Raw genomic sequence first — 25,355 nt, forward strand, 5'->3', positions numbered from 1 at the left:
ATGTGTATATATGTATATACTGTACGTATATATCCTGAGGCTAGACCCTAAACGGCCATTTAATGGTGGGGTTCCTGCCTTAACCAATAAGAAAAACACTTTCCACCACACATTTGGGGCATTCTCTTCCGAACCTGCCCCGTGCCTGCTTTTCCCAGGAGGAAATTAATGTTTTATTTGATACAAGCAGTGCTGCCAAGCTCCTCGCTCTGGAACATGTGTGCGCCATATGCCTCCTGTTCTTATACGGGAGCAGCTGCCCGAGCATTCCCCCTGAATACAGATTGCAGGCTGTTTGAGTGCCCGTGAATACATCAAGAAGGTGAAAATAAGAAGTACGCCAGCTTATCCGGCTCTAGCCTGGATTCCAGGCAGCCACCCCCAAAAACAACCGTTTGTAAACTAATTAACAATCTCATTGGTTTCTTTATATAAATCTAACCAGGCTAAAAGCATATATATCGCTGCTAATGCTAAATCGCTGTAAATTCACTACAAATTGGGTTTCCCCTGTCTCTGAATGGGGAACTGTTTGTTAATCAGCAGGTGATTCTGTAACCTTAGCCCACGTTGTCCTAATCAGAGAGCCAATAAAGAGAAGGGGAGCAGGAGATAAGGGGGGCTCTGCCTGTGAAAGCCCTTGTTGAACATCAGACAAAAGGGAGCAGCGAGGAAATCAAAACCTCTCCCAAGTCTCAGCTCACGGTAACGTGTAACGGTAACTCAGCTCACGGTAACGTGTAACGGTAACTCAGCTCACGGTAACGTGTAACGGTAACTCAGCTCACGGTAACGTGTAACGGTAACTCAGCTCACGGTAACGTGTAACGGTAACTCAGCTCACGGTAACGTGTAACGGTAACTCAGCTCACAGTAACGTGTAACGGTAACTCAGCTCACGGTAACGTGTAACGGTAACTCAGCTCACAGTAACGTGTAACGGTAACTCAGCTCACAGTAACGTGTAACGGTAACGCAGCTCACGGAAACGGGTAACGGTAACCCAGCTCACGGTAACGGGTAACGGTAACTCAGCTCACGGTAACGTGTAACGGTAACTCAGCTCACGGTAACGGTAACTCAGCTCACGGTAACGGGTAACGGTTACTCAGCTCACGGTAACGTGTAACGGTAACTCAGCTCACGGTAACGTGTAACGGTAACGCAGCTCACGGTAACGTGTAACGGTAACTCAGCTCACGGTAACGTGTAACTCAGCTCACGGTAACGTGTAACGCAGCTCACGGTAACGTGTAACGGTAACGCAGCTCACGGTAACGTGTAATGGTAACTCAGCTCACGGTAACGGGTAACGGTAACTCACCTCACGGTAACGGGTAACGGTAACTCAGCTCACGGTAACTCAGCTCACGGTAACGTGTAACGGTAACTCAGCTCACGGTAACGTGTAACGGTAACTCAGCTCACGGTAACGTGTAACGGTAACTCAGCTCACGGTAACGTGTAACGGTAACTCAGCTCACGGTAACGGGTAACGGTAACTCAGCTCACGGTAACGGGTAACGGTAACGCAGCTCACGGTAACGGGTAACGGTTACTCAGCTCACGGTAACGGGTAACGGTAACCCAGCTCACGGTAACGGGTAACGGTAACTCAGCTCACGGTAACGTGTAACGGTAACTCAGCTCACGGTAACGGGTAACGGTAACTCAGCTCACGGTAACGTGTAACGGTAACGCAGCTCACGGTAACGTGTAACGGTAACTCAGCTCACGGTAACTCAGCTCACGGTAACGTGTAACGGTAACTCAGCTCACGGTAACGTGTAACGGTAACTCAGCTCACGGTAACGTGTAACGGTAACTCAGCTCACGGTAACGGGTAACGGTAACTCAGCTCACGGTAACGGGTAACGGTAACTCAGCTCACGGTAACGGGTAACGGTTACTCAGCTCACGGTAACGTGTAACGGTAACTCAGCTCACGGTAACTCAGCTCACGGTAACTCAGCTCACGGTAACGTGTAACTCAGCTCACGGTAACATGTAACGGTAACTCAGCTCACGGTAACTCAGCTCACGGTAACGTGTAACGGTAACTCAGCTCACGGTAACGTGTAACTCAGCTCACGGTAACATGTAACGGTAACTCAGCTCACGGTAACTCAGCTCAGGGTAACGTGTAACGGTAACTCAGCTCACGGTAACGTGTAACGGTAACTCCGCTCACGGTAACGGGTAACGGTAACTCAGCTCACGGTAACGTGTAACGGTAACTCAGCTCACGGTAACTCAGCTCACGGTAACGTGTAACGGTAACTCAGCTCACGGTAACTCAGCTCACGGTAACGTGTAACGGTAACTCAGCTCACGGTAACGGGAGAACGGGCGAAACGCGTCGAGGTATTGTTGCCAGCTGTAGTGTATCTCACGTCATCTCGTTGTGCGTCATCTCATTCGTGCGTGACACGCCGTGACGCGGTCTGAGCGCATTTGATCTTTTTCAGTTGTCAGTTGCGGGTGTGTGTTTTAATTCTATTTACTGGATATTCCGCTTCTGTGTGCTGTGTCTTCCTGTTTTACATGTGTATATATGTATATACTGTACGTATATATCCTGAGGCTAGACCCTAAACGGCCATTTAATGGTGGGGTTCCTGCCTTAACCAATAAGAAAAACACTTTCCACCACACATTTGGGGCATTCTCTTCCGAACCTGCCCCGTGCCTGCTTTTCCCAGGAGGAAATGAATGTTTTATTTGATACAAGCAGTGCTGCCAAGCTCCTCGCTCTGGAACATGTGTGTGCCATATGCCTCCTGTTCTTATACGGGAGCAGCTGCCCGAGCATTCCCCCTGAATACAGATTGCAGGCTGTTTGAGTGCCCGTGAATACATCAAGAAGGTGAAAATAAGAAGTACGCCAGCTTATCCGGCTCTAGCCTGGATTCCAGGCAGCCACCCCCAAAAACAACCGTTTGTAAACTAATTAACAATCTCATTGGTTTCTTTATATAAATCTAACCAGGCTAAAAGCATATATATCGCTGCTAATGCTAAATCGCTGTAAATTCACTACAAATTGGGTTTCCCCTGTCTCTGAATGGGGAACTGTTTGTTAATCAGCAGGTGATTCTGTAACCTTAGCCCACACTGTCCTTATCAGAGAGCCAATAAAGAGAAGGGGGGCAGGAGATAAGGGGGGCTCTGCCTGTGCAAGCCCTTGTTGAACATCAGACAAAAGGGAGCAGCGAGGAAATCAAAACCTCTCCCAAGTCTCAGCTCACGGTAACGTGTAACGGTAACTCAGCTCACGGTAACGGGTAACGGTAACGCAGCTCACGGTAACGGGTAACGGTAACTCAGCTCACGGTAACGGGTAACGGTAACTCAGCTCACGGTAACGTGTAACGGTAACTCAGCTCACGGTAACGTGTAACGGTAACTCAGCTCACGGTAACGTGTAACGGTAACTCAGCTCACAGTAACGTGTAACGGTAACTCAGCTCACGGTAACGGGTAACGGTAACGCAGCTCACGGTAACGTGTAACGGTAACTCAGCTCACAGTAACGTGTAACGGTAACTCAGCTCACGGTAACGTGTAACGGTAACTCAGCTCACAGTAACGTGTAACGGTAACTCAGCTCACAGTAACGTGTAACGGTAACGCAGCTCACGGAAACGGGTAACGGTAACCCAGCTCACGGTAACGGGTAACGGTAACTCAGCTCACGGTAACGTGTAACGGTAACTCAGCTCACGGTAACGGTAACTCAGCTCACGGTAACGGGTAACGGTTACTCAGCTCACGGTAACGTGTAACGGTAACTCAGCTCACGGTAACGTGTAACGGTAACGCAGCTCACGGTAACGTGTAACGGTAACTCAGCTCACGGTAACGTGTAACGCAGCTCACGGTAACGTGTAACGGTAACGCAGCTCACGGTAACGTGTAATGGTAACTCAGCTCACGGTAACGGGTAACGGTAACTCACCTCACGGTAACGGGTAACGGTAACTCAGCTCACGGTAACTCAGCTCACGGTAACGTGTAACGGTAACTCAGCTCACGGTAACGTGTAACGGTAACTCAGCTCACGGTAACGTGTAACGGTAACTCAGCTCACGGTAACGTGTAACGGTAACTCAGCTCACGGTAACGTGTAACGGTAACTCAGCTCACGGTAACGGGTAACGGTAACTCAGCTCACGGTAACGGGTAACGGTAACGCAGCTCACGGTAACGGGTAACGGTTACTCAGCTCACGGTAACGGGTAACGGTAACCCAGCTCACGGTAACGGGTAACGGTAACTCAGCTCACGGTAACGTGTAACGGTAACTCAGCTCACGGTAACGGGTAACGGTAACTCAGCTCACGGTAACGGGTAACGGTTACTCAGCTCACGGTAACGTGTAACGGTAACTCAGCTCACGGTAACGTGTAACGCAGCTCACGGTAACGTGTAACGGTTACGCAGCTCACGGTAACGTGTAACGGTAACTCAGCTCACGGTAACTCAGCTCACGGTAACGTGTAACGGTAACTCAGCTCACGGTAACGTGTAACGGTAACTCAGCTCACGGTAACGTGTAACGGTAACTCAGCTCACGGTAACGGGTAACGGTAACTCAGCTCACGGTAACGGGTAACGGTAACTCAGCTCACGGTAACGGGTAACGGTTACTCAGCTCACGGTAACGTGTAACGGTAACTCAGCTCACGGTAACTCAGCTCACGGTAACTCAGCTCACGGTAACGTGTAACTCAGCTCACGGTAACATGTAACGGTAACTCAGCTCACGGTAACTCAGCTCACGGTAACGTGTAACGGTAACTCAGCTCACGGTAACGTGTAACTCAGCTCACGGTAACATGTAACGGTAACTCAGCTCACGGTAACTCAGCTCAGGGTAACGTGTAACGGTAACTCAGCTCACGGTAACGTGTAACGGTAACTCCGCTCACGGTAACGGGTAACGGTAACTCAGCTCACGGTAACGTGTAACGGTAACTCAGCTCACGGTAACTCAGCTCACGGTAACGGGTAACGCTAACTCAGCTCACGGTAACGTGTAACTCAGCTCACGGTAACATGTAACGGTAACTCAGCTCACGGTAACTCAGCTCACGGTAACGTGTAACGGTAACTCAGCTCACGGTAACGTGTAACTCAGCTCACGGTAACATGTAACGGTAACTCAGCTCACGGTAACTCAGCTCACGGTAACGTGTAACGGTAACTCAGCTCACGGTAACTCAGCTCACGGTAACGTGTAACGGTAACTCAGCTCACGGTAACTCAGCTCACGGTAACTCAGCTCACGGTAACATGTAACGGTAACTCAGCTCACGGTAACTCAGCTCACGGTAACGTGTAACGGTAACTCAGCTCACGGTAACGTGTAACTCAGCTCACGGTAACATGTAACGGTAACTCAGCTCACGGTAACTCAGCTCACGGTAACGTGTAACGGTAACTCAGCTCACGGTAACGTGTAACGGTAACTCAGCTCACGGTAACGGGTAACGCAGCTCACGGTAACGTGTAACGGTAACTCAGCTCACGGTGTTTACAAAGGAACGTAAAAAAATTACTTTCAAATACTTCTACTTGTAGGTATCAGATTTTGTTAAAAGTACATCAATCACCCGGATGTCACCGGCATTAATATACTTTGCCCCTAGGAGACACTGGCCCTTTAGGCTGCGCTTATAGTGCCGGCGACGCGACGTCGTGGCGAAACACATGTATTGCCGCCGTCGCGTGCGCTTATAGTAGAAGCGACGGCTTGGTGGCGATCGCTGGAAGTCAAGTCAATTTGATGTTTCCAGCGACCGCAGCGTGACGTCGCCGGCGCCATTACCGTACCATTGACCCAGGGGTTCCCAACTCCAGCCTTCAAGTCCCCTATTCCCCCCCCCCCCCCCAACAGGTCAGGTTTTAAGGATATCTCAGGTGGCTCAATCAGTCCCTGCTTCAGCACAGCTGACAGTCTTCGACTGAGCCTCTGATTGAGCCACCTGTTCCGAAGCAGGGATATCCTTAAAACCTGACCTGTTTGGGGGCTGTGGGGGGGGGTTGGAAGAACCCCTGCATGAAGCCCCTCTCTGACAGAGGCAGCAATGCAATGAATGTTTATTGGGAGGGGGAATTCGTGAGCTCTGTATGATGCACTAATCCGGATAAATAACATCTTGCAATGACGACATTGTCACCGTCCCTGCTGGGTTACTGCCATTTATTTCCATGTGCTACTTAAAGCCAGTCACGGGGGCTGTCCCCAGGTCTCCCGCACGTGCACAGATCTGCTGGCTCAGCCCGGTAACCTGTTTGCTGCCAGAGACATTTCCTGGCAGCCCTTGTGCCTCCCGTGTATTATTTCTGTGCATCCATGGAACTGGGATTCCGTGCAGGATTCCTCCTCGCCGCCCGGTACCTGCTCCGTATGGACCGGTTACAGGCTCCTTTCTAGACCTGACGTATTCACTCTTTGATGGTTTGTCGTGTTCGGGCAGTATCTGCGCTGCCAATGTTAGCAATCTGAATCCATCCGGCGTAACACAATGTGGTAAATATTCTCTTTTGTAACTGTGCATAGAGAGGTTTTGCCCGCATTATCCCAGATATATTCCCAGTCCTCTCGCGTTATTTCTGTGTGGAAATCCAAAGCCCACTGGTCCATATATTTATGGGCCGGGTTATCCTTTTGGGGGATTAAACCTTGGTACAGGGATGAGATCAGATCTTTTTGATATTTTTTTTTGTTTTGCATAAATCTTCAAATCGGGTATATTTAGGGAATTCCTCCCCCAAAGAACCCCCGGCGCACAAAATGTCGGACCTGCATATATTTAAACACCTCCGTCCGATGTAATCCAGATTTTCTCATCAATTCCTCAAACGACATCAACTTATCTTTTTCTAATACATCTACCACCTCTAGACTCACTCTATGTCTCCAGGTTTCAAAGTCCCGACCCTGAAACCCCATCAAAAACCCCTGGATTACCGAACAGGGGCGGAACTCTAGATGGAGTTGATATGAACTTGTATTTCTTTTTTGCTGACTGCCAGATTTTCAGAGTAAACCCGAGTACCGTCGGCTCAGGCGGTCTCCCGAGCCCAGTCCTGGAGCTGGACCACAGCAGAGTAGGCAGGAATAATACGGTTTTGGATTTCTTTTATATTTGTATGTGGGACAGATATAGGTAATGTTTGGAAGTAATATGGAAGTCTGGGGAGAAATTTCATCTTAACCGCGGCTATACGCCCTATCCAGGAGATATAGTGAGACTTGTAGATCCTTTCTAATCTCAGAAAAAAGGTCGGGATAGTTATATTTATATAATGAGTTATAGACACTATTAAGGTATATCCCCAAATACTTCCCCACATTAACTTTATACCTAGACAATTCCCCAAACCTCTACAGAGCGGATTGTAAATTCGGGAGAGATGTCAATGGGTTAGATTTAGTAAGGATAATATCATCCGCAAAAAGTGATAATTTGTAGCCCTCATCTTTTCTATTAATCCCTTGTATATTTGGGAAAGCTCTGATTGTTGCCGCAAGGGGTTCAATTGTCAAGGCAAAAAGAAGTGGAGAGAGGGGGCACACCTGTCTAGTCCCATTCTTCATTGTTATCAGATTCCATCCCCCCAGTGATCTTCAAAGTGGCTGTCGGCATCTGGCTTAGGCCCGGACCCATTGTAAAAAACAAACAAAAAAACCACAGAAAATCCAAATGCCTCCAATGTCTCATCTAAAAAATCCCATTTTATCCTATCAAACACCTTCTCCGCATCCAGGCTCAACAACACTGCTTACGTCTTAGATTTATGTATCTGATCGATCACATGAATAATTTTCCTTGTGTTATCCGACGCCTGGCGCTCGCTCACAAAACCCACCTGGTCATAGTGGATTCATCCAGGGAGTATTGGGTCCAAATAATGTGAAAATTGTGAACTAAAGACTTTAATGGTTGTAGGATACAAATGGGGATAAAAAATGAAGGGAAGGGATATAGAGTAAGATGAGTGTAACCAGCCACTCATCCCAGATTTGTGGCCAGACCCTACGTGGCCTTGGCGGCATATGGCCCTACTGGGGGCGACCCGACGTCGGGCATGCAGGGCCCCATCCTGCACCCCCCGCCTCTATCTGCTCTCCCTCCCCTGATCGCACCTTCACCACGGCCCACTTAGAATATAAAATGGCCAATAAGACATATTAATCCCTGACACCCGTGGGACAGATAAACATAGGAAACTTTTTCATTTAAAGAGAGCGCGGAGAGAGAGAGAGAGCGCGGAGAGAGAGAGAGCGCGCGAAGAGAGAGCGCGCGAAGAGAGAGAGAGTGTGTGTGGAGAGAGAGAGCGCGCGCGAAGAGAGAGAGCGCGCGCGAAGAGAGAGAGAGCGTGCGGAGAGAGAGAGTGCGGAGAGAGAGAGAGAGAGAGCGCGCGCACGAAGAGAGAGAGAGCGCGAAGAGAGAGAGCGAGCGAAGAGAGAGAGCGCACGAAGAGAGAGAGAGTGTGTGGAGAGAGAGAGCGCGCGGAGAGAGCGCGTGAAGAGAGCGGAGAGAGCGCGTGGAGAGAGAGAGAGCGCGGAGAGAGAGAGAGCGCAGTGAGAGAGAGAGCGCGGAGAGAGAGAGCACGGATAGAGAGAGAGAGAGAGAGAGAGCACAGAGCGAGAGAGAGAGCACAGAGCGAGAGAGAGCGCGGAGCGAGAGAACGGAGAGAGAGCGCGGAGAGAGAGAGAGAGCGCGGAGAGAGAGAGAGAGAGCGCGGAGAGAGAGAGAGAGAGAGAGAGAGCGCGGAGAGAGAGAGAGAGAGAGCGCGGAGAGAGAGAGAGCGCGCGGAGAGAGAGAGAGCGCGCGGAGAGAGAGAGAGAGCGCGGAGAGAGAGAGAGCGCGGAGAGAGAGAGAGAGCGCGGAGAGAGAGAGAGAGCGCGGAGAGAGAGAGAGAGCGCGGAGAGAGAGAGAGAGCGCGGAGAGAGAGAGAGAGCGCGGAGAGAGAGAGAGAGCGCGGAGAGAGAGAGAGAGCGCGGAGAGAGAGAGAGAGCGCGGAGAGAGAGAGAGAGCGCGGAGAGAGAGAGAGAGCGCGGAGAGAGAGAGAGAGAGCGCGGAGAGAGAGTGAGAGAGCGCGGAGAGAGAGAGAGAGCGCGGAGAGAGAGAGAGAGCGCGGAGAGAGAGAGAGAGCGCGGAGAGAGAGAGAGAGCGCGGAGAGAGAGAGAGAGCGCGGAGAGAGAGAGAGAGCGCGGAGAGAGAGAGAGAGCGCGGAGAGAGAGAGAGAGCGCGGAGAGAGAGAGAGCGCGGAGAGCGCGGAGAGAGAGCCGATCGATGCTCTGTGTCTCGTACATAACATGCCTCCTTCCCAAAGATTATAGCTGCACTCCGGAGACCGGGAAGAATCCATCGCTGGAGGACTTTCCCCGCAGATCCCGTGTGTGTAATAACATTACCAGGAACGCTCACAGTCAGCCGCCGTAAAAACGTCCGCCTCTCCCTTCTGCCACGTGCTGAGGATGTGTCATTACTCAGCCGCTACTCATACCCGCGTTAACTCTTTCACCCACCGTCTGTGCCACGATACCGCTAAATGCTGCATTCACGGGGAATAATAACACTGGAAGCCTCCGGTCCCAGAGAGAGCAGCAATACGTTCCCGCAGTTAATCTGATAAAAGGGCTTACTAACAGCTGGCTAAACCGCACCGGTCAGACCGCGTTCTAGCACCGCTTCCCGATACGTTGCAGCTCTGGAAATAATGACACGGACACTGAAGCCGGGGAGTTCAAATCCTGGTGTCAGCTCCTTGGGGAAGTCACTTAGTCTCCCAGTGCCACAATTAGATTGTAAGCTCCACGGGGCAGGTACTCATTGTACCTGCAAAGTCCGATGTACAGCGCTGTCTGCACTATATGACAAAATATTGAATTATTACTATTTATTTATATTAACGACTATTACTATATTACGATTAATTACTAATTAATACTATTATTAGTATTAATATATAGAGGAAATGTGACTTATCAAGACCTATACATACAGCTCCTTTTATAATACACACGCACACCATGTCCTCTCAAAGTAAAGATCTTACACATGGACTTATAAAGGGCACGTCTTGCTTTGCCCCTTTGCCAGTAAGTGGTTACAGCGGCTATCCCCCCTACTCTTGGCGTTTCCCATATTGATCTCTGGGGCCGACCTGCAGTTATTGGCTGTGGCGGACCTCCGGTTCCGAGATAGATACTGACCCGTTTAGTTGCTTGTGTATTCCCTCCATTTAGGGAAATCAAAATGACAACCACGTCTCGCGCGTCCTTCAGGTCGTTATAAATGCGCGGACTGACGTCACAGCTTTGTTTTCGACCACCACGGTGGCCATCTTTAAATGTCCAGGAAGGGCACCAGTAACTAAATGGCAACGTTCTCAGGAGGCCGCGGTGCATCTTATGGCGCTTATTCTGCCATCTTATCAGCTGGGTCCGAACCTATAGAACGGGGGCGGCCAACTCCAGTCCCCAAGGGCCACCAACAGGCCACGTATTATGGATATCCCTGCTTCAGCACGGGTGGCTCAGTCATTCTGTCACCTGTTGGTGGCCCTTGAGGACGGGAGTTGGCCGCCTCTGCTATAGAAGAACGTGCGCACTTTGATTTCTAGCCGCCTGGGCGTAGTACTCGGCAGTAATCTAGCGGTACCTTTTTGCTTGCTGACCTTCCGCACAGTCATCGCCGCTTGCCTCTTCTGGTATTCTGATATTTCAAATCCTGAGAGAAGAGTTAAAGACAAAGATTAGAGCCCCTGGTACATCTTCAACGTGCCACAAAAGCCACCTCCCAGTGCTGGGGAAGATATCCGCTCCATTCCAATGAACAGGACACAGGGGCAGATTTTCTAAGCAGTGTTACCCCATGAGACACCTTACAGCCTGTGCACATGAATAGGCCGTATTTACCAAGCTGTCTTATGCAATACTACAGGCTATTAAATGTGGTCCTAAATCCTCCTCAGCACAGGGAACACATACTCGCAGTGTATTCAATATGGGAGGATGTTTTGGCCAAAGAGCTGAAAGTCGCCTTCTGTCTGAAGCTGTTATTTACATAGCAGATGAGGTTGAAAAAAAGACATATGTCCATCAAGTTCAACCCATGCTAAATTTAAATGACCGATACTTTATCCTATATTTATACTTACAGGATATTGATCCAGAGGACGGCAAACAAAAAAACCCCAGAGTCACATCATCCAATGATATCTCATAAGGGGAAAAATAAATTCCTTCCTGACTGCAAGAATTGGCAAATCGGATTACTCCCTGGATCAACATCCTTCCCATGTATACTTATTTGGTATATCCCTTTCCTTTCTAAGAAGACGTCCAACCTTTTTTTGAACAAATCTATTGTATCTGCCACCACAGTCTCCATGGGTAATGAATTCCACACTGTAACTGCCCATACTGTAAAAAACCCTTTCCTTTGTTGCTGGTGAAATCTCCTTTCCTCCAACCTTAAGGGATGACCCCAAATCCTTTGTACTGCCCTTGGGATGAATAGTTCTTTTGAAAGCTCGTTGCACTGTCCCCGGATATATTTGTGTATAATTATCATAACCCCTTTTAGATGCCTCTTTTCTAATGTAAATAAACAAGTGGTTAAGCGATGCGAGCCTAGGGAGGAAGCTTAAGTCAATGGGGAGTTTAGTTTGCTTCGACTGATAAAGAATATGCCCTCTAGTCTCTTGTGTAAGGAGCCTGGAGCCATGTTCTCTGTTGTGAAGCCCCCTATGCCTTCTAAGGAAGCTTGAGTCCTTATTAATTTAAATGTGGGTTAAATCCTCCCTGGCAAGGAGAAGACTACCTCAGATCATAGTGAATAGGGGCATGAGCTTTCTATCCCGTCTTTAGCTATATATCTCACCGATCTTCTCATCTTCCAGGACCATCTTCCTCTCCTCTCGGAAAGCACGCAGCCACCTCAGCTTCTCCTCCAGCTTCTTGGCAAAGTAGAGGTGCATCTCCTCTGTCTCCTTGTTGTGCAGTTTGAAGGCATTCTTCATGCTCACGTTAAAGTCCTCGTCCCGCCCATCATCCACCTCCATCACCTCGTACCTATCCATGTCCATGCGGCCCTTGTAGTACAGGATGTCCCTTCGGATCAGGTCCTGCGGGGAGAAGAGAAAGATGGTTATTGTTGGGGGAATGGAAGGAATTAAAGCTGCCTTCCCCTCTCCTTGTTTAACCAAGGAAAGACGGCAACTGCACACTACTATGAAAAACAAACCAACCATATAACATTAAATCAAAGGTACATTATGTATGAAAAAGACCAACAATTCTGATTGTCAATGGGAACCCTGATAATGGATCCAGTGAGGGTCCCAAACGATGGTCTTCCATTGTATAACTTTTCTTTAATGCTATTTTCTTTTTCTTTAATGTTCCTTTGAGTATTTAGCACTTGGGAGAGCGTATTCTTGTAGGACCTACAAAGATAAGCCCGTAAGACATCGAATCCCTCTTAAACCAACAATTATACCTTGTTAAACTACATAGATAATACATTTTTCTTGCTGCAGACCTCATTTTCCCACGTTTCTTTTATATGAGCGTCTCATTACAAAAAAAAACAGATGTTGAGAAACAATAGTTTAGGTCTGAAGCTTTTGAACATGGTAACACCAGGTACAACACACGGGGGGTTCCCCTACTTCAAAAACGAGTACCCTTACAACGGATCCATTCTTCTTACTCATCATCCAAACTGGTAAAACATAGCGAGTCGCTTCACGGACTCCCCAAACTTTACTCCACAGGATCTATGAAGACGTGTAAGAATACAGCCTGGTATCTGCTTCCAGAAAGCGTGACTTCCCCTCTGCAGGAGGGGCAGCTGCCTACGCAGTCCATGCTCTGGGCGATGCTCATATCCGAGTCACGAGAACTGAGCTGGTGCAGAGCCAGTGAGCAGCTAAACCAGAGGAGGCCACTCGGGTAGGAGCTGATCATTACGCCAGAGCTTGATGATGCCCACGGCTGCAGCTGAATGCCACTTCCCACAGGGCTATATACACAGTAGTTGCTAAGAATGAGTAGAACAGGCCAGAGATGCCAAGTATAAGGGGAACAGCCCATACTGTCCAGGAAACGCTGAGAAACTGGAAGGAGGAAAATCCTCACTGCTGGAGGTGGTCAGGGAAGCGTAAGCTGCAATGATTTGGACCAAACCCAAGAGGATGCAAATAGGCCATCTGGAGGAGAGACTTGCTGCATCGCACTCTGCTGGGGATGATGCAGAAGGGTGGTGAGATAGAAAGGTGGCTAAGTTATAGCAGAGCAGGGAGGGAGCAACACGGATCTCAAACAGACACAGAGAACAGAAGCCGTGGAAATAAAGCATGGTTGCCCAGCTCGCAGGGTGACAGACGCATACACATACAGTATTCATGAGCGGAGCAGAGTAATGGCAGCATCTGCCATTCAAAACAAACAGGCAGCAGGAAGCGTTCCCGATTCAGTATTCACTACTGTTGGGAGCAGCAGCGTTCTGCATCATCATGTACATCTGCTAAAGTCACAGGACCCGGGCACGAGGTTCGTGGGTTCTGGATCATAATAGAACAGATCGCAGACAGTGAGGATACGAGAATGAGAGAGGAGTAAGCGTGCAGAGAGAGAGAGAGAAGTAAGCGTGGAGAGGGGGAGAGAGAGAGAGAGAGAGAGGGAGAGGAGTAAGCGTGGAGAGAGAGAGAGAAGTAAGCGTGCAGAGAGAGAGAGAGGGGCAAGCGTGGACAGAGAGAGGACAAAGCATGCAAAGAGAGAGAGAGGAGTAAGTGTACAGAGAGGGAGAGAGAGGAGTAAGCATGCAGAGAGGAGTAAGCGTGCAGAGAGAGGAGTAAGCGTGCAGAGAGAGAGAGGAGTAAGCGTGCAGAGGGAGAGAGAGAGAGAGGACTAAGCGTGCAGAGAGAGAGAGAGGACTAAGCGTGCAGAGAGAGAGAGGAATAAGCGTACAGAGAGAGAGAGAGAGAGAGAGAGAGAGAGAGAGAGGAATAAGCGTGCAGAGAGAGAGGAGTAAGTGTGCAGAGAGAGAGAGGAGTAAGCGTGCAGAGAGAGAGAGAGGACTAAGCGTGCAGAGAGAGAGAGAGAGAGGACTAAGCGTGCAGAGAGAGAGAGAGAGAGAGGAATAAGCGTGCAGAGAGAGAGGAATAAGCGTGCAGAGAGAGGAGTAAGCGTGCAGAGAGAGAGGAATAAGCGTTCAGAGAGATAGGAATAAGCATGCAGAGAGAGAGAGAGGAATAAGCGTCCAGAGAGAGAGAGAGAGAGAGAGGAATAAGCGTCCAGAGAGAGAGAGAGAGAGAGAGGAATAAGCGTGCAGAGAGAGAGAGGAATAAGCGTGCAGAGAGAGAGAGGAGTAAGCGGGCAGAGAGAGAGAGGAGTAAGCGGGCAGAGAGAGAGAGAGAGAGAGAGTAGTAAGCATGCAGAGAGAGGAGTAAGCGTGCAGAGAGAAGAGGAGTAAGCGTCCAGAGAGAGAGAGGAGTAAGCGTGCAGAGAGAGAGGAGTAAGCGTTCAGAGAGAGAGGAGTAAGCGTGCAGAGAGAGAGGAGTAAGCGTTCAGAGAGAGAGGAGTAAGCGTTCAGAGAGAGAGGAGTAAGCGTTCAGAGAGAGAGGAGTAAGCGTTCAGAGAGAGAGGAGTAAGCGTTCAGAGAGAGAGGAGTAAGCGTTCAGAGAGAGAGGAGTAAGCGTTCAGAGAGAGAGGAGTAAGCGTTCAGAGAGAGAGGAGTAAGCGTTCAGAGAGAGGAGGTAGCGTTCAGAGAGAGAGGAGTATGCGTTCAGAGAGAGAGGAGTAAGCGTTCCGAGAGAGAGGAGTAAGAGTTCAGAGAGAGAGGAGTAAGCGTGCAGAGAGAGAGGAGTAAGCGTGCAGAGAGAGAGGAGTAAGCGTCCAGAGAGAGAGGAGTAAGCGTCCAGAGAGAGAGGAGTAAGCGTCCAGAGAGAGAGGAGTAAGCGTCCAGAGAGAGAGGAGTAAGCGTCCAGAGAGAGAGGAGTAAGCGTCCAGAGAGAGAGGAGTAAGCGTCCAGAGAGAGAGGAGTAAGCGTCCAGAGAGAGAGGAGGTAGCGTCCAGAGAGAGAGGAGTAAGCGTGCAGAGAGAGAGGAGTAAGCGTTCAGAGAGAGAGGAGTAAGCGTTCAGAGAGAGAGGAGTAAGCGTGCAGAGAGAGGAGTAAGCGTGCAGAGAGAGGAGTAAGCGTGCAGAGAGAGGAGTAAGCGTGCAGAGAGAGGAGTAAGCGTTCAGAGAGAGAGGAGTAAGCGTCCAGAGAGAGAGGAGGTAGCGTCCAGAGAGAGAGGAGTAAGCGTCCAGAGAGAGGAGTAAGCGTGCAGAGAGAGGAGTAAGCGTGCAGAGAGAGGAGTAAGCGTTCAGAGAGAGAGGAGTAAGCGTTCAGAGAGAGAGAGAGAGAGAGAGGAATAAGCGTGCAGAGAGAGAGGAGTAAGTGTGCAGACAGAGAGAGGAGTAAGCGTGCAGAGAGAGAGAGAGAGCAGTAAGCGTGCAGAGAGAGACAGAGAGAGAGGACTAAGCGTGCAGAGAGAGAGAGAGGACTAAGCGTGCAGAGAGAGAGAGAGAGGACTAAGCGTGCAGAGAGAGAGAGAGAGGAATAAGCGTGCAGAGAGAGGAATAAGCGTGCAGAGAGAGAGGAGTAAGCGTGCAGAGAGAGAGAGCAGTAAGCGTGCAGAGAGAGGAGTAAGCGTGTAGAGAGAGGAGTAAGCGTGTAGAGAGAGGAGTAAGCGTTCAGAGAGAGGAGTAAGCGTTCAGAGAGAGAGGAGTAAGCGTGCAGAGAGAGGAGTAAGTGTGCAGAGAGAGGAGTAAGCGTTCAGAGAGAGAGGAATAAGCGTTCAGAGAGATAGGAATAAGCATGCAGAGAGAGAGAGAGGAATAAGCGTCCAGAGAGAGAGAGAGAGGAATAAGCGTGCAGAGAGAGAGAGAGGGGAATAAGCGTGCAGAGAGAGGAATAAGCGTGCAGAGAGAGAGGAGTAAGTGTGCAGAGAGAGAGAGCAGTAAGCGTGCAGAGAGAGGAGTAAGCGTTCAGAGAGAGGAGTAAGCGTTCAGAGAGAGAGGAATAAGCGTTCAGAGAGATAGGAATAAGCATGCAGAGAGAGAGAGAGAGGAATAAGCTTCCAGAGAGAGAGAGAGAGGAATAAGCATGCAGAGAGAGGAGTAAGCATGCAGAGAGAAGAGGAGTAAGCATGCAGAGAGAGGAGTAAGCATGCAGAGAGAGAGAGGAGTAAGCGTCCAGAGAGAGAGAGGAGTAAGCGTCCAGAGAGAGAGAGGAGTAAGCGTGCAGAGAGAGAGGAGTAAGCGTGCAGAGAGAGGAGTAAGCGTGCAGAGAGAGAGGAGTAAGCGTTCAGAGAGAGAGGAGTATGCGTTCAGAGAGAGAGGAGTAAGCGTTCAGAGAGAGAGGAGTAAGCGTTCAGAGAGAGAGGAGTAAGCGTTCCGAGAGAGAGGAGTAAGAGTTCAGAGAGAGAGGAGTAAGCGTGCAGAGAGAGAGGAGTAAGCGTGCAGAGAGAGAGGAGTAAACGTCCAGAGAAAGAGGAGTAAGCGTCCAGAGAGAGAGGAGTAAGCGTCCAGAGAGAGAGGAGGTAGCGTCCAGAGAGAGAGGAGTAAGCATGCAGAGAGAGGAGTAAGCGTGCAGAGAGAGAGGAGTAAGCGTTCAGAGAGAGAGGAGTAAGCGTCCAGAGAGAGAGGAGGTAGCGTCCAGAGAGAGGAGTAAGCGTGCAGAGAGAGGAGTAAGCGTGCAGAGAGAGGAGTAAGCGTCCAGAGAGAGAGGAGTAAGCATGCAGAGAGAGGAGTAAGCGTGCAGAGAGAGAGGAGTAAGCGTTCAGAGAGAGAGGAGTAAGCGTCCAGAGAGAGAGGAGGTAGCGTCCAGAGAGAGGAGTAAGCGTGCAGAGAGAGGAGTAAGCGTGCAGAGAGAGGAGTAAGCGTTCAGAGAGAGAGGAGTAAGCGTTCAGAGAGAGAGGAGTAAGCGTTCAGAGAGAGAGGAGTAAGCGTCCAGAGAGAGAGGAGTAAGCGTGCAGAGAGAGGAGTAAGCGTGCAGAGAGAGGAGTAAGCGTGCAGAGAGAGGAGTAAGCGTTCAGAGAGAGAGGAGTAAGCGTTCAGAGAGAGAGGAGTAAGCGTTCAGAGAGAGTGGAGTAAGCGTCCAGAGAGAGGAGTAAGCGTGCAGAGAGAGGAGTAAGCGTGCAGAGAGAGGAGTAAGCGTGCAGAGAGAGGAGTAAGCGTTCAGAGAGAGAGGAGTAAGCGTTCAGAGAGAGAGGAGTAAGCGTGCAGAGAGAGGAGTAAGCGTGCAGAGAGAGGAGTAAGCGTGCAGAGAGAGAGGAGTAAGCGTTCAGAGAGAGTGGAGTAAGCGTCAAGAGAGAGTGGAGTAAGCGTCCAGAGAGAGAGGAGGTAGCGTCCAGAGAGAGAGGAGTAAGCGTCCAGAGAGAGGAGTAAGCGTGCAGAGAGAGGAGTAAGCGTGCTGAGAGAGAGGAGTAAGCATTCAGAGAGAGAGGAGTAAGCGTGCAGAGAGAGAGAGGAGTAAGCGTGCAGAGAGAGAGGAGTAAGCGTTCAGAGAGAGAGGAGTAAGCGTCCAGAGAGAGGAGTAAGCGTGCAGAGAGAGGAGTAAGCGTGCTGAGAGAGAGGAGTAAGCATTCAGAGAGAGAGGAGTAAGCGTGCAGAGAGAGAGAGGAGTAAGCGTGCAGAGGGAGAGGAGTAAGCGTGCAGAGAGAGAGGAGTAAGCGTGCAGAGAGAGAGGAGTAAGCGTGCAGAGAGAGAGGAGTAAGCGTGCAGAGAGAGAGGAGTAAGCGTGCAGAGAGAGAGGAGTAAGCGTGCAGAGAGAGAGGAGTAAGCGTGCAGAGAGAGAGGAGTAAGCGTGCAGAGAGGGGGTAATACTGATGAAGTACAGCAAATAGAAAGATAGGCGCACAAATATTTACAGTAGATAATTACCACTTGGCACACCTAGTCTGCTCACACACACGCTCGGTAGTATTTGGATGGTGTGGGAGTATCCGACACAGATGATACATTATTGTTCCTCCGCACACTCACTTGCATTAAGTTTCAATATCTACTGTAAGAGGTTTGTATTTCTCATCCCTTGCTCATTACAAGGGAGCAGAGCGTTATTATTCCAACCACTGTACGGGTTCATCCATAAGCTGCAACGCTTGGCGCCTGTGCCCTTCAGTATTGAATACAATAAGTAGAACATTGTCTTGTCGCCTCCCTGAGCAGCTCTGGGCTCTGTGCAATCCATGTGTAATGGATGGGGTTCATATCGGCTTTAATGGTGCAGTGGGGAGAGCACGTGGAATCACTCTGATAATTACAGATAAATGCCATTTATCTGTCTCTTAAAGCCTCACTGGCTGGCATGTCTACACTGCCTTCTCGTTTGGTTATTAGGGGTTCAGACACCTACCCCCCTTCAGTCCAGGGGCAGTACTGCAGTAGTTGTGAAACCTAACCTTGGAACACCAGCTCTAACATAGCTACATACACCCGGATGCTCAGCTCATTAATACTATCACCTATTTGTTGTTTCTTAATGCTTCATTAAGCGATCGTTATTTAGTAGAAGAAATGTTTTCTTTTTAATTTGCCTCTTTTCGGCTCAGTAGGCCGGCGATATACTATGAACCCAGGTTTACAAGTGATATTAAGGCACTGCTAACTAAATATGGCTCTATACCCCTTTCAATGGGATTTATTTGGGAACCCAACCCCTTAAAACCTTGGTCATCTTGCTTTGTCCACTGCGCAGATATTGTGGACCCCACAGGAAAAACAATTGCTTTTGGGGGGCACAGTTTCAGATGGCCGGGTGTTTCAGTTTCAGATGTTACGGTGATATAGATTGCCAATTATTTTTCTAGGTATTATTATCGTTTATTTATAAAGCGACCACACATTCCACAGCGCGGTACAATGGGGGTACAGAGTTATTTATATTACATAAACAGTTACATACAGGTGAGGACACACATGCACAGACAGGTAATGAGGGCCTGATCCTGAGAGCTTACACTCTAGAGGGAATAAGGGACAGTGTTGAAACAAGAAGTTAAGAAGCCTCAGTTTAGGGTGTGGATCATGTTGGACTATTGTCCAGCCGGGCAGCTGAATTCATTAAGGTTTTGGGGGGGCACATAGGGTGGAGATAGGTCCAGCCACACAACTGGTCCGAATAGGGTTGGAGGGGAGTGGGATGTGAGAGGTATGACAAGCAGGCTTCCCTGGAAAGATGAGTTTTTACGCATCTGAACGTTGGCGGAGAGTCCAACGGTGCATGGTATATACAAATCTACACACCCACACATATATACACCCATACATATATACACACCCACACATATATACACCCATACATATATACACATATACAGTGGTCGACAAATCAACAAAAAATCTACTCGCCGAACAAAAAAATCTACTCGCCACCTAGAACCACACGTGTGCTGCTTGGACCAATAGGAGCTCGCCACGATGTTAAATCCACTCGCCCGGGGCGTGCAAATGTATAGGTTTGTCGAACACTGCACATATATATGCAAAGGTATACCCAAGGTAAGTTCTATTTAAGCATCCAAGAAATCCCGTTTTAGTCCCCTTGAAAAAGATCCAGCTTAACTAGAGTGTGCTGCTTTCTTGGAGATATATATATATATATATATAAGCATGACAGTTTGTTACTGTTGTTACTCTCACCTTTTTACAGAGAACCAGCTGATGATCGAAGAGGAAGAAAACCCTCTGCTGATTGCGTCCGTATGGCTGGTAAATCCACTGCATCTCCCCAGTGTAGATAAGCTCTGAGCTACGGTCCAAGATGTCATCTCCCTGTGAAGCACAGAGACAGGCCACCAGTGAGAAGCGTAGCCGGCAGACATTGGGTGGCAAGGTTCCCCAAGCTCTGTTCTAGACCTGCCAAACCAGGTTCTAGCCTAGCTAGCGTGGAACAGAATACACTCGGCTTATAACTGGATGAGCAAAGACTGGATGTCAAGCACACACCGGGCATGCGGTCAGGTGGGCAATACCAAGACTAAAACTCAAACCAGGGGTCTCAAACTCTGTCCTCAAGGGCCACCAACAGGACAGCTTTTATGGATATCCCTGCTTCAGCACAGGTGGCTCAAGCAAAGACAGAGCCACCTGTGCTGAAGCAGGGATATCCGTAAACCCTGATCTGTTGGTGGCCCATGGGGACTGGAATTGGCCAGTCGAAGACTGAGCCACTGATTTAGCCACCTGTGCTGAAGCAGGGATATCCATAAAAGCTGGCCTGTTGGTAGCCCTTGAGGACTGAGTTTGGGACCCCTGACATAAACCAATCAATTCCACGGCGTCCCACATGCCAAGTGAACTCGGCTTATTCTCCAAGCAGATTTTCTCACACTGCCTTCCTCGTGGCACAGACAGACAGACAGACGGATTCACCATGGTGTGTATCGCATGTTTTTCTGAGCATCAGTTTATGACCATATCTTTATTGCCAAAGTAATATCAGGGAGCAGCTCACAGGGTAATTAATGTCTGAAGACTTAATTACTGTATCAACCAAGACTAAGAAGAAGTGTATTTTCATCCTGAGGAAGGCGGCATTTGCAAGTGAAACACTGGCCAGTGTGTAAAGCACCCAATACTTACTGTACTTTGTACTACTGTATATAACAACTCTACCCTTTGTGCCTGACACCAACGGCTCATGTCACTCAAATGTTGCCCAAATGACGTCCTAGGTCAGAGGTGGACAACTCCAGTCCACAAGGCTCACCATTGAGCCACCTGTGCTGAAGCAGGGACTGGTTGAGTCAACTATGCTGAAGTAGGGATATCCTTAAAACCTGATCTATTGGGGGCCCTTGAAGACTGGAGTTAGCCACCCCTATCCTAGGTGAAACCAAAGTCCAAATACTGCGGATTAAAGAGAATTCTGGGTAAAATAGCTAGTTTTTCAGCAGCCATCTCTCCCTTTGTACAAATCAAACTTTTCAAGGCAATGGTGAGCAACATGGTCCCCTAGAAACATGGTCCCTAGCAGCATGGTTCCCTAGCAACATGGTTCCCTAGCAACCCACCTGTAAATTTGTATATTTAAAAATACTGTTAACTGTTCATGTTGCTTTTTTATGATATGGCCAATCCTAAGTGACCTTCTCCCAGTGCGGGAATGCATTGTAACGAAGCGCTTAGTAAAGGGTTCCTACGCTCCGGAGACCCCCACACCCCTCCCCCTCTCCCGAGATAATTACCAGCTTATTTGCCGGTGTTTTCCTTCCCTTTAAAGAAATAGAATTGGCAGCGAAATGTCACTGGTCCCACAAGCCAATAGGAAACTGTAATGCCACTGGGGGGGGGGAGGGGAGGGATGACATTGCAGCTTCCTATTGGACAACCATTTAAATGTCCAGGAAGGATCACCAGCAACTAAATCAGTAAGTGTCTGGAGAACCGAGGGATCCCCAGAGCTACAAATAGAGCCATTCACCTCAGGAAGATCCCCCGGGTTGGAATTAAAGGGAAGGGGGGGGGGGTGAATTAAATCCAAATACAGAATACAGGAGAGTTTTTGATTTGTTTCACAAAGGGACACATGCCGTCTGTAACCCATCGTCTGGCTATAGTGCTCTACGATTATTCCACCCCGGACGTGGTTGCATGAACGCCTCTGGAGTCACAGCGCAGCAAAGACGAAGCGCTAGATCAATAAAAGATATTTCTTGCGCATATTCCTATGATTATAAAGGCACACCGGTGTATAACAGGGAGTTATTTACTTGAGGACTGGGCACAGTCATTCCTAATTTAGTGAGTGGCAGAGCTGTGTTCTAATTAGAGACGCAGAGGCTGATTAGCACTGCAGGCGAGGGGAAGATCAGACACAAAGAATAGCACCGGCTTTTTTTCACAGGGCTCCTTTTTTTTGATGCCTTCTGTTGTTTGAAATGCTTGTTTTAGTCTCTGACTTTATTTTCCTCCAGAGATTTGCTGATCAAGCTGCCCCTGTCTCCAGAACAGCATCTTAGCGGCATGATGCACGGTTTCCGGGCCAGCGTTTGATGTGAGAAGGGATGGGAAAGGGGCTTTTAAATGCGTGTTTCAATGCCTTGCTGGAGAATCTGAATACACATGAAAGCATTGGAGCTGACAGCTACGCAGCCGGTTCTTCTATTATGCACAAAACTGGGTAACCCGTATGCTTCCGAAAAGGGCAGCAACGGCTCACGTGGCCACGCACAGCTACTTCCGGCTAAGGCTCCCAGGGACCTGCTTTCTGAAGGAAAATAAGGGGTTAAGAGAGGAATTATGTGATGCGTGTATACTCCCCCACTCCTGAGATCACATTCCTCTGCGCCATTGTAACCGCACCAGAGACCTGACATTAACCTCGAGTGTATCAGGAACCCGCTACAAGTGTATCAGGAACCCGCTACAAGTGTATCAGGAACCCGCTACAAGTGTATCAGGAACCCGCTACACGTGTATCAGGAACCCGCTACAAGTGTATCAGGAACCCGCTACAAGTGTATCAGGAACCCGCTACAAGTGTATCAGGAACCCGCTACAAGTGTATCAGGAACCCGCTACAATTATATCAGGAACCCGCTGCACCTGTATCAGGAACCCGCTACAAGTGTATCAGGAACCCGCTACAAGTGTATCAGGAACCCGCTACACGTGTATCAGGAACCCGCTACAACTATATCAGGAACCTGCTACAACTATATCAGGAACCCGCTACAAGTGTATCAGGAACCCGCTACAAGTGTATCAGGAACCCGCTACAATTATATCAGGAACCCGCTGCACCTGTATCAGGAACCCGCTACAAGTGTATCAGGAACCCGCTACAAGTGTATCAGGAACCCGCTACAACTATATCAAGAACCCGCTACAACTATATCAGGAACACGCTACAACTATATCAGGAACACGCTTCAGCTGTATCAGGGACAACACAGTGTTAATACAATCAGCCTGGTACAGAGCCACCAATAACACACTCACGTGGCACTTGTTTCTGCAGTAGAATATTCAATTTGGTTCCAATTAGGTTCTCTGGGTCTCTCAGCTGCCAGTGATTGCTCTCCCACCAGCGAGGCTGGGAGTATATGGGGGTCAGAAGCGCACAGCTGTGATTGTATTTAGCGACGAGTACAGATGCAGCCGGAATACATCATGGTAACCAACTCAAGTTCTCAAGGGCCACCAACAGGTCAGGTTTTTAGGATAGCCCTGCTTCAGCACAGGTGGCTCAATCAGTGGCTCAGTCAACGACTGAGCCACTGATTGAGCCACCTGTGCTGAAGCAGGGATATCCCTAATACCTAGCCTGTTGGTGTTCTTTGAGGACTGGAGTTGGCCACTCCTGGTGTAAACATCCCTGGAGACGCTGCACTCTTCCTCGTGTTAACCCTTTAATCCCTGCAAGCTACCCTGGCAGTGATGGGGTTAACGGCGCAGTTCCTTGTAAACTTTAAAAAAAAGGTGAGGTTATTGATATTAAAGGAGACATTGTACGTAAGTTTATTTGTTTTACTCATCAGTAGAATATCTTCCTTTTCACGATGGTTCAGTGTTGTTTATTCTTTGCACACTTTATGTTTTAACCTATTCCGTATATTTTGTATTTTTCCTTCCGTTTTTCACATTAAAGTGCCAGATTGTTTTGCCCTTTTTATGCAATATATGTTCTTTAAATGCCGCCACTTATACGTTAGACGCTTTAATTCAAGTTGTGCTGGTTGTGTAAGATATTCTTTTCTCATTTGTTACTATAATTAGCAGTGCCAGCTCACTGCGGCAGGGGGGGAACCCAAATTCCGTTACTTAGTATTCTTATTTGTAGTCCTCCCACATGTAGTTCCCAGAGCGAGTATATGCTTAATTGTGAAATGACACAGGCGTTTTACTGTTGCATCTTTGTGGGTGCAATGTCTGTGCCATCACTTTGATCTTTGTGATTGGCTCGGTTAGATATACTGTATATACTCAGAGCAGCAGATACTGAATATTCCACAGGGATTATTGTTGTGCTATGTGCAGTTACAGTGCAGGATTGTAGGTGCTGTTCAAAGACCCCTGTCCCAAAGAGCAGGCACTCTAATCTGGATGCTTGTGGCTGAGATAATGTGACTTGCCCAAGGTCACAAAGAGTTGGTCCTTGGTGTCAAACCAGGTTCCGAATGTTAAAGACTGACACCGCTAATCCTTTACTGCCCGCGGCATCTGCAACATATTGCAAAAGGCATAGTACGAATGTCCAAAGTCCTATAGGACCAGAGACAGGACTGGGGTGGGGTGACCCCTGGCCATGCCAAGGTTCTTAGATGAGTGAGGATATCAATCAGCCCCTTACAGGACGGAGCTGGACGTCACCATCATATGAGGGTCACCTCTGCTTTCTGTCCCCGGGGAATGTTAATCACCTGATATAACCCTAATCCCCTTTATTAACAGCTGGGGCCCTGCGGGATTCTGGTACAGGAACCCCCTAACCTACATAACACAAAAGTACAGACAGCCAGGCCGCGGGGTACGGACAGCCAGGCCGCGGGGTACGGACAGCCAGGCCGCGGGGTACAGACAGCCAGGCCGCGGGGTACAGACAGCCAGGCTGCGGGGTACGGACAGCGAGGCCGCGGGGTACGGACAGCGAGGCTGCGGGGTACAGACAGCGAGGCTGCGGGGTACAGACAGCCAGGCTGCGGGGTACAGACAGCCAGGCTGCGGGGTACAGACAGCGAGGCTGCGGGGTACGGACAGCGAGGCCGCGGGGTACGGACAGCCAGGCCGCGGGGTACGGACAGCGAGGCTGCGGGGTACGGGCAGCCAGGCCGCGGGGTACGGATAGCGAGGCCGCGGGGTACGGACAGCCGGGCCGCGGGGTACGGACAGCCAGGCCGCGGGGTACGGACAGCCAGGCCGCGGGGTACGGACAGCGAGGCCGCGGGGTACGGACAGCCAGGCCGCGGGGTACGGACAGCCAGGCCGCGGGGTACGGACAGCCGGGCCGCGGGGTACGGACAGCCGGGCCGCGGGGTACGGACAGCCGGGCCGCGGGGTACGAAGAGCCAGGCCGCGGGGTACGGAGAGCCAGGCCGCGGGGTACGGACAGCCAGGCCGGGGGGTACGGACAGCCAGGCCGCGGGGTACGGGCAGCCAGGCCGCGGGGTACGGGCAGCCGGGCCGCGGGGTACGGGCAGCCGGGCCGCGGGGTACGGGCAGCCGGGCCGCGGGGTACGGACAGCCGGGCCGCGGGGTACGGAGAGCCGGGCCGCGGGGTACGGAGAGCCGGGCCGCGGGGTACGGAGAGCCGGGCCGCGGGGTACGGACAGCCGGGCCGCGG

At 49.8% G+C, this 25,355-nt stretch overlaps 1 protein-coding gene across 3 annotated transcripts in view; it reads right to left on the bottom strand.

The window, feature by feature from the left end:
• ARHGEF9 (Cdc42 guanine nucleotide exchange factor 9) overlaps window positions 1-25,355 on the bottom strand; it is a 202,926-nt gene that overhangs the window by 9,572 nt on the left and 167,999 nt on the right. For all 3 annotated transcript variants that reach the window (XM_075573537.1, XM_075573538.1, XM_075573539.1), the window contains 3 exons: window positions 19,712-19,843; window positions 11,904-12,147; window positions 10,680-10,748 (listed from right to left, as the gene is read on the bottom strand). In XM_075573537.1, coding sequence (XP_075429652.1) covers window positions 10,680-10,748; window positions 11,904-12,147; window positions 19,712-19,843 — 445 coding nt within the window. The remainder of the gene's footprint in view (window positions 1-10,679; window positions 10,749-11,903; window positions 12,148-19,711; window positions 19,844-25,355) is intronic.

Source organism: Ascaphus truei, chromosome 16, assembly GCF_040206685.1.
Source record: "Ascaphus truei isolate aAscTru1 chromosome 16, aAscTru1.hap1, whole genome shotgun sequence".
In the NCBI taxonomy this organism is placed as follows: domain Eukaryota; kingdom Metazoa; phylum Chordata; class Amphibia; order Anura; family Ascaphidae; genus Ascaphus; species Ascaphus truei.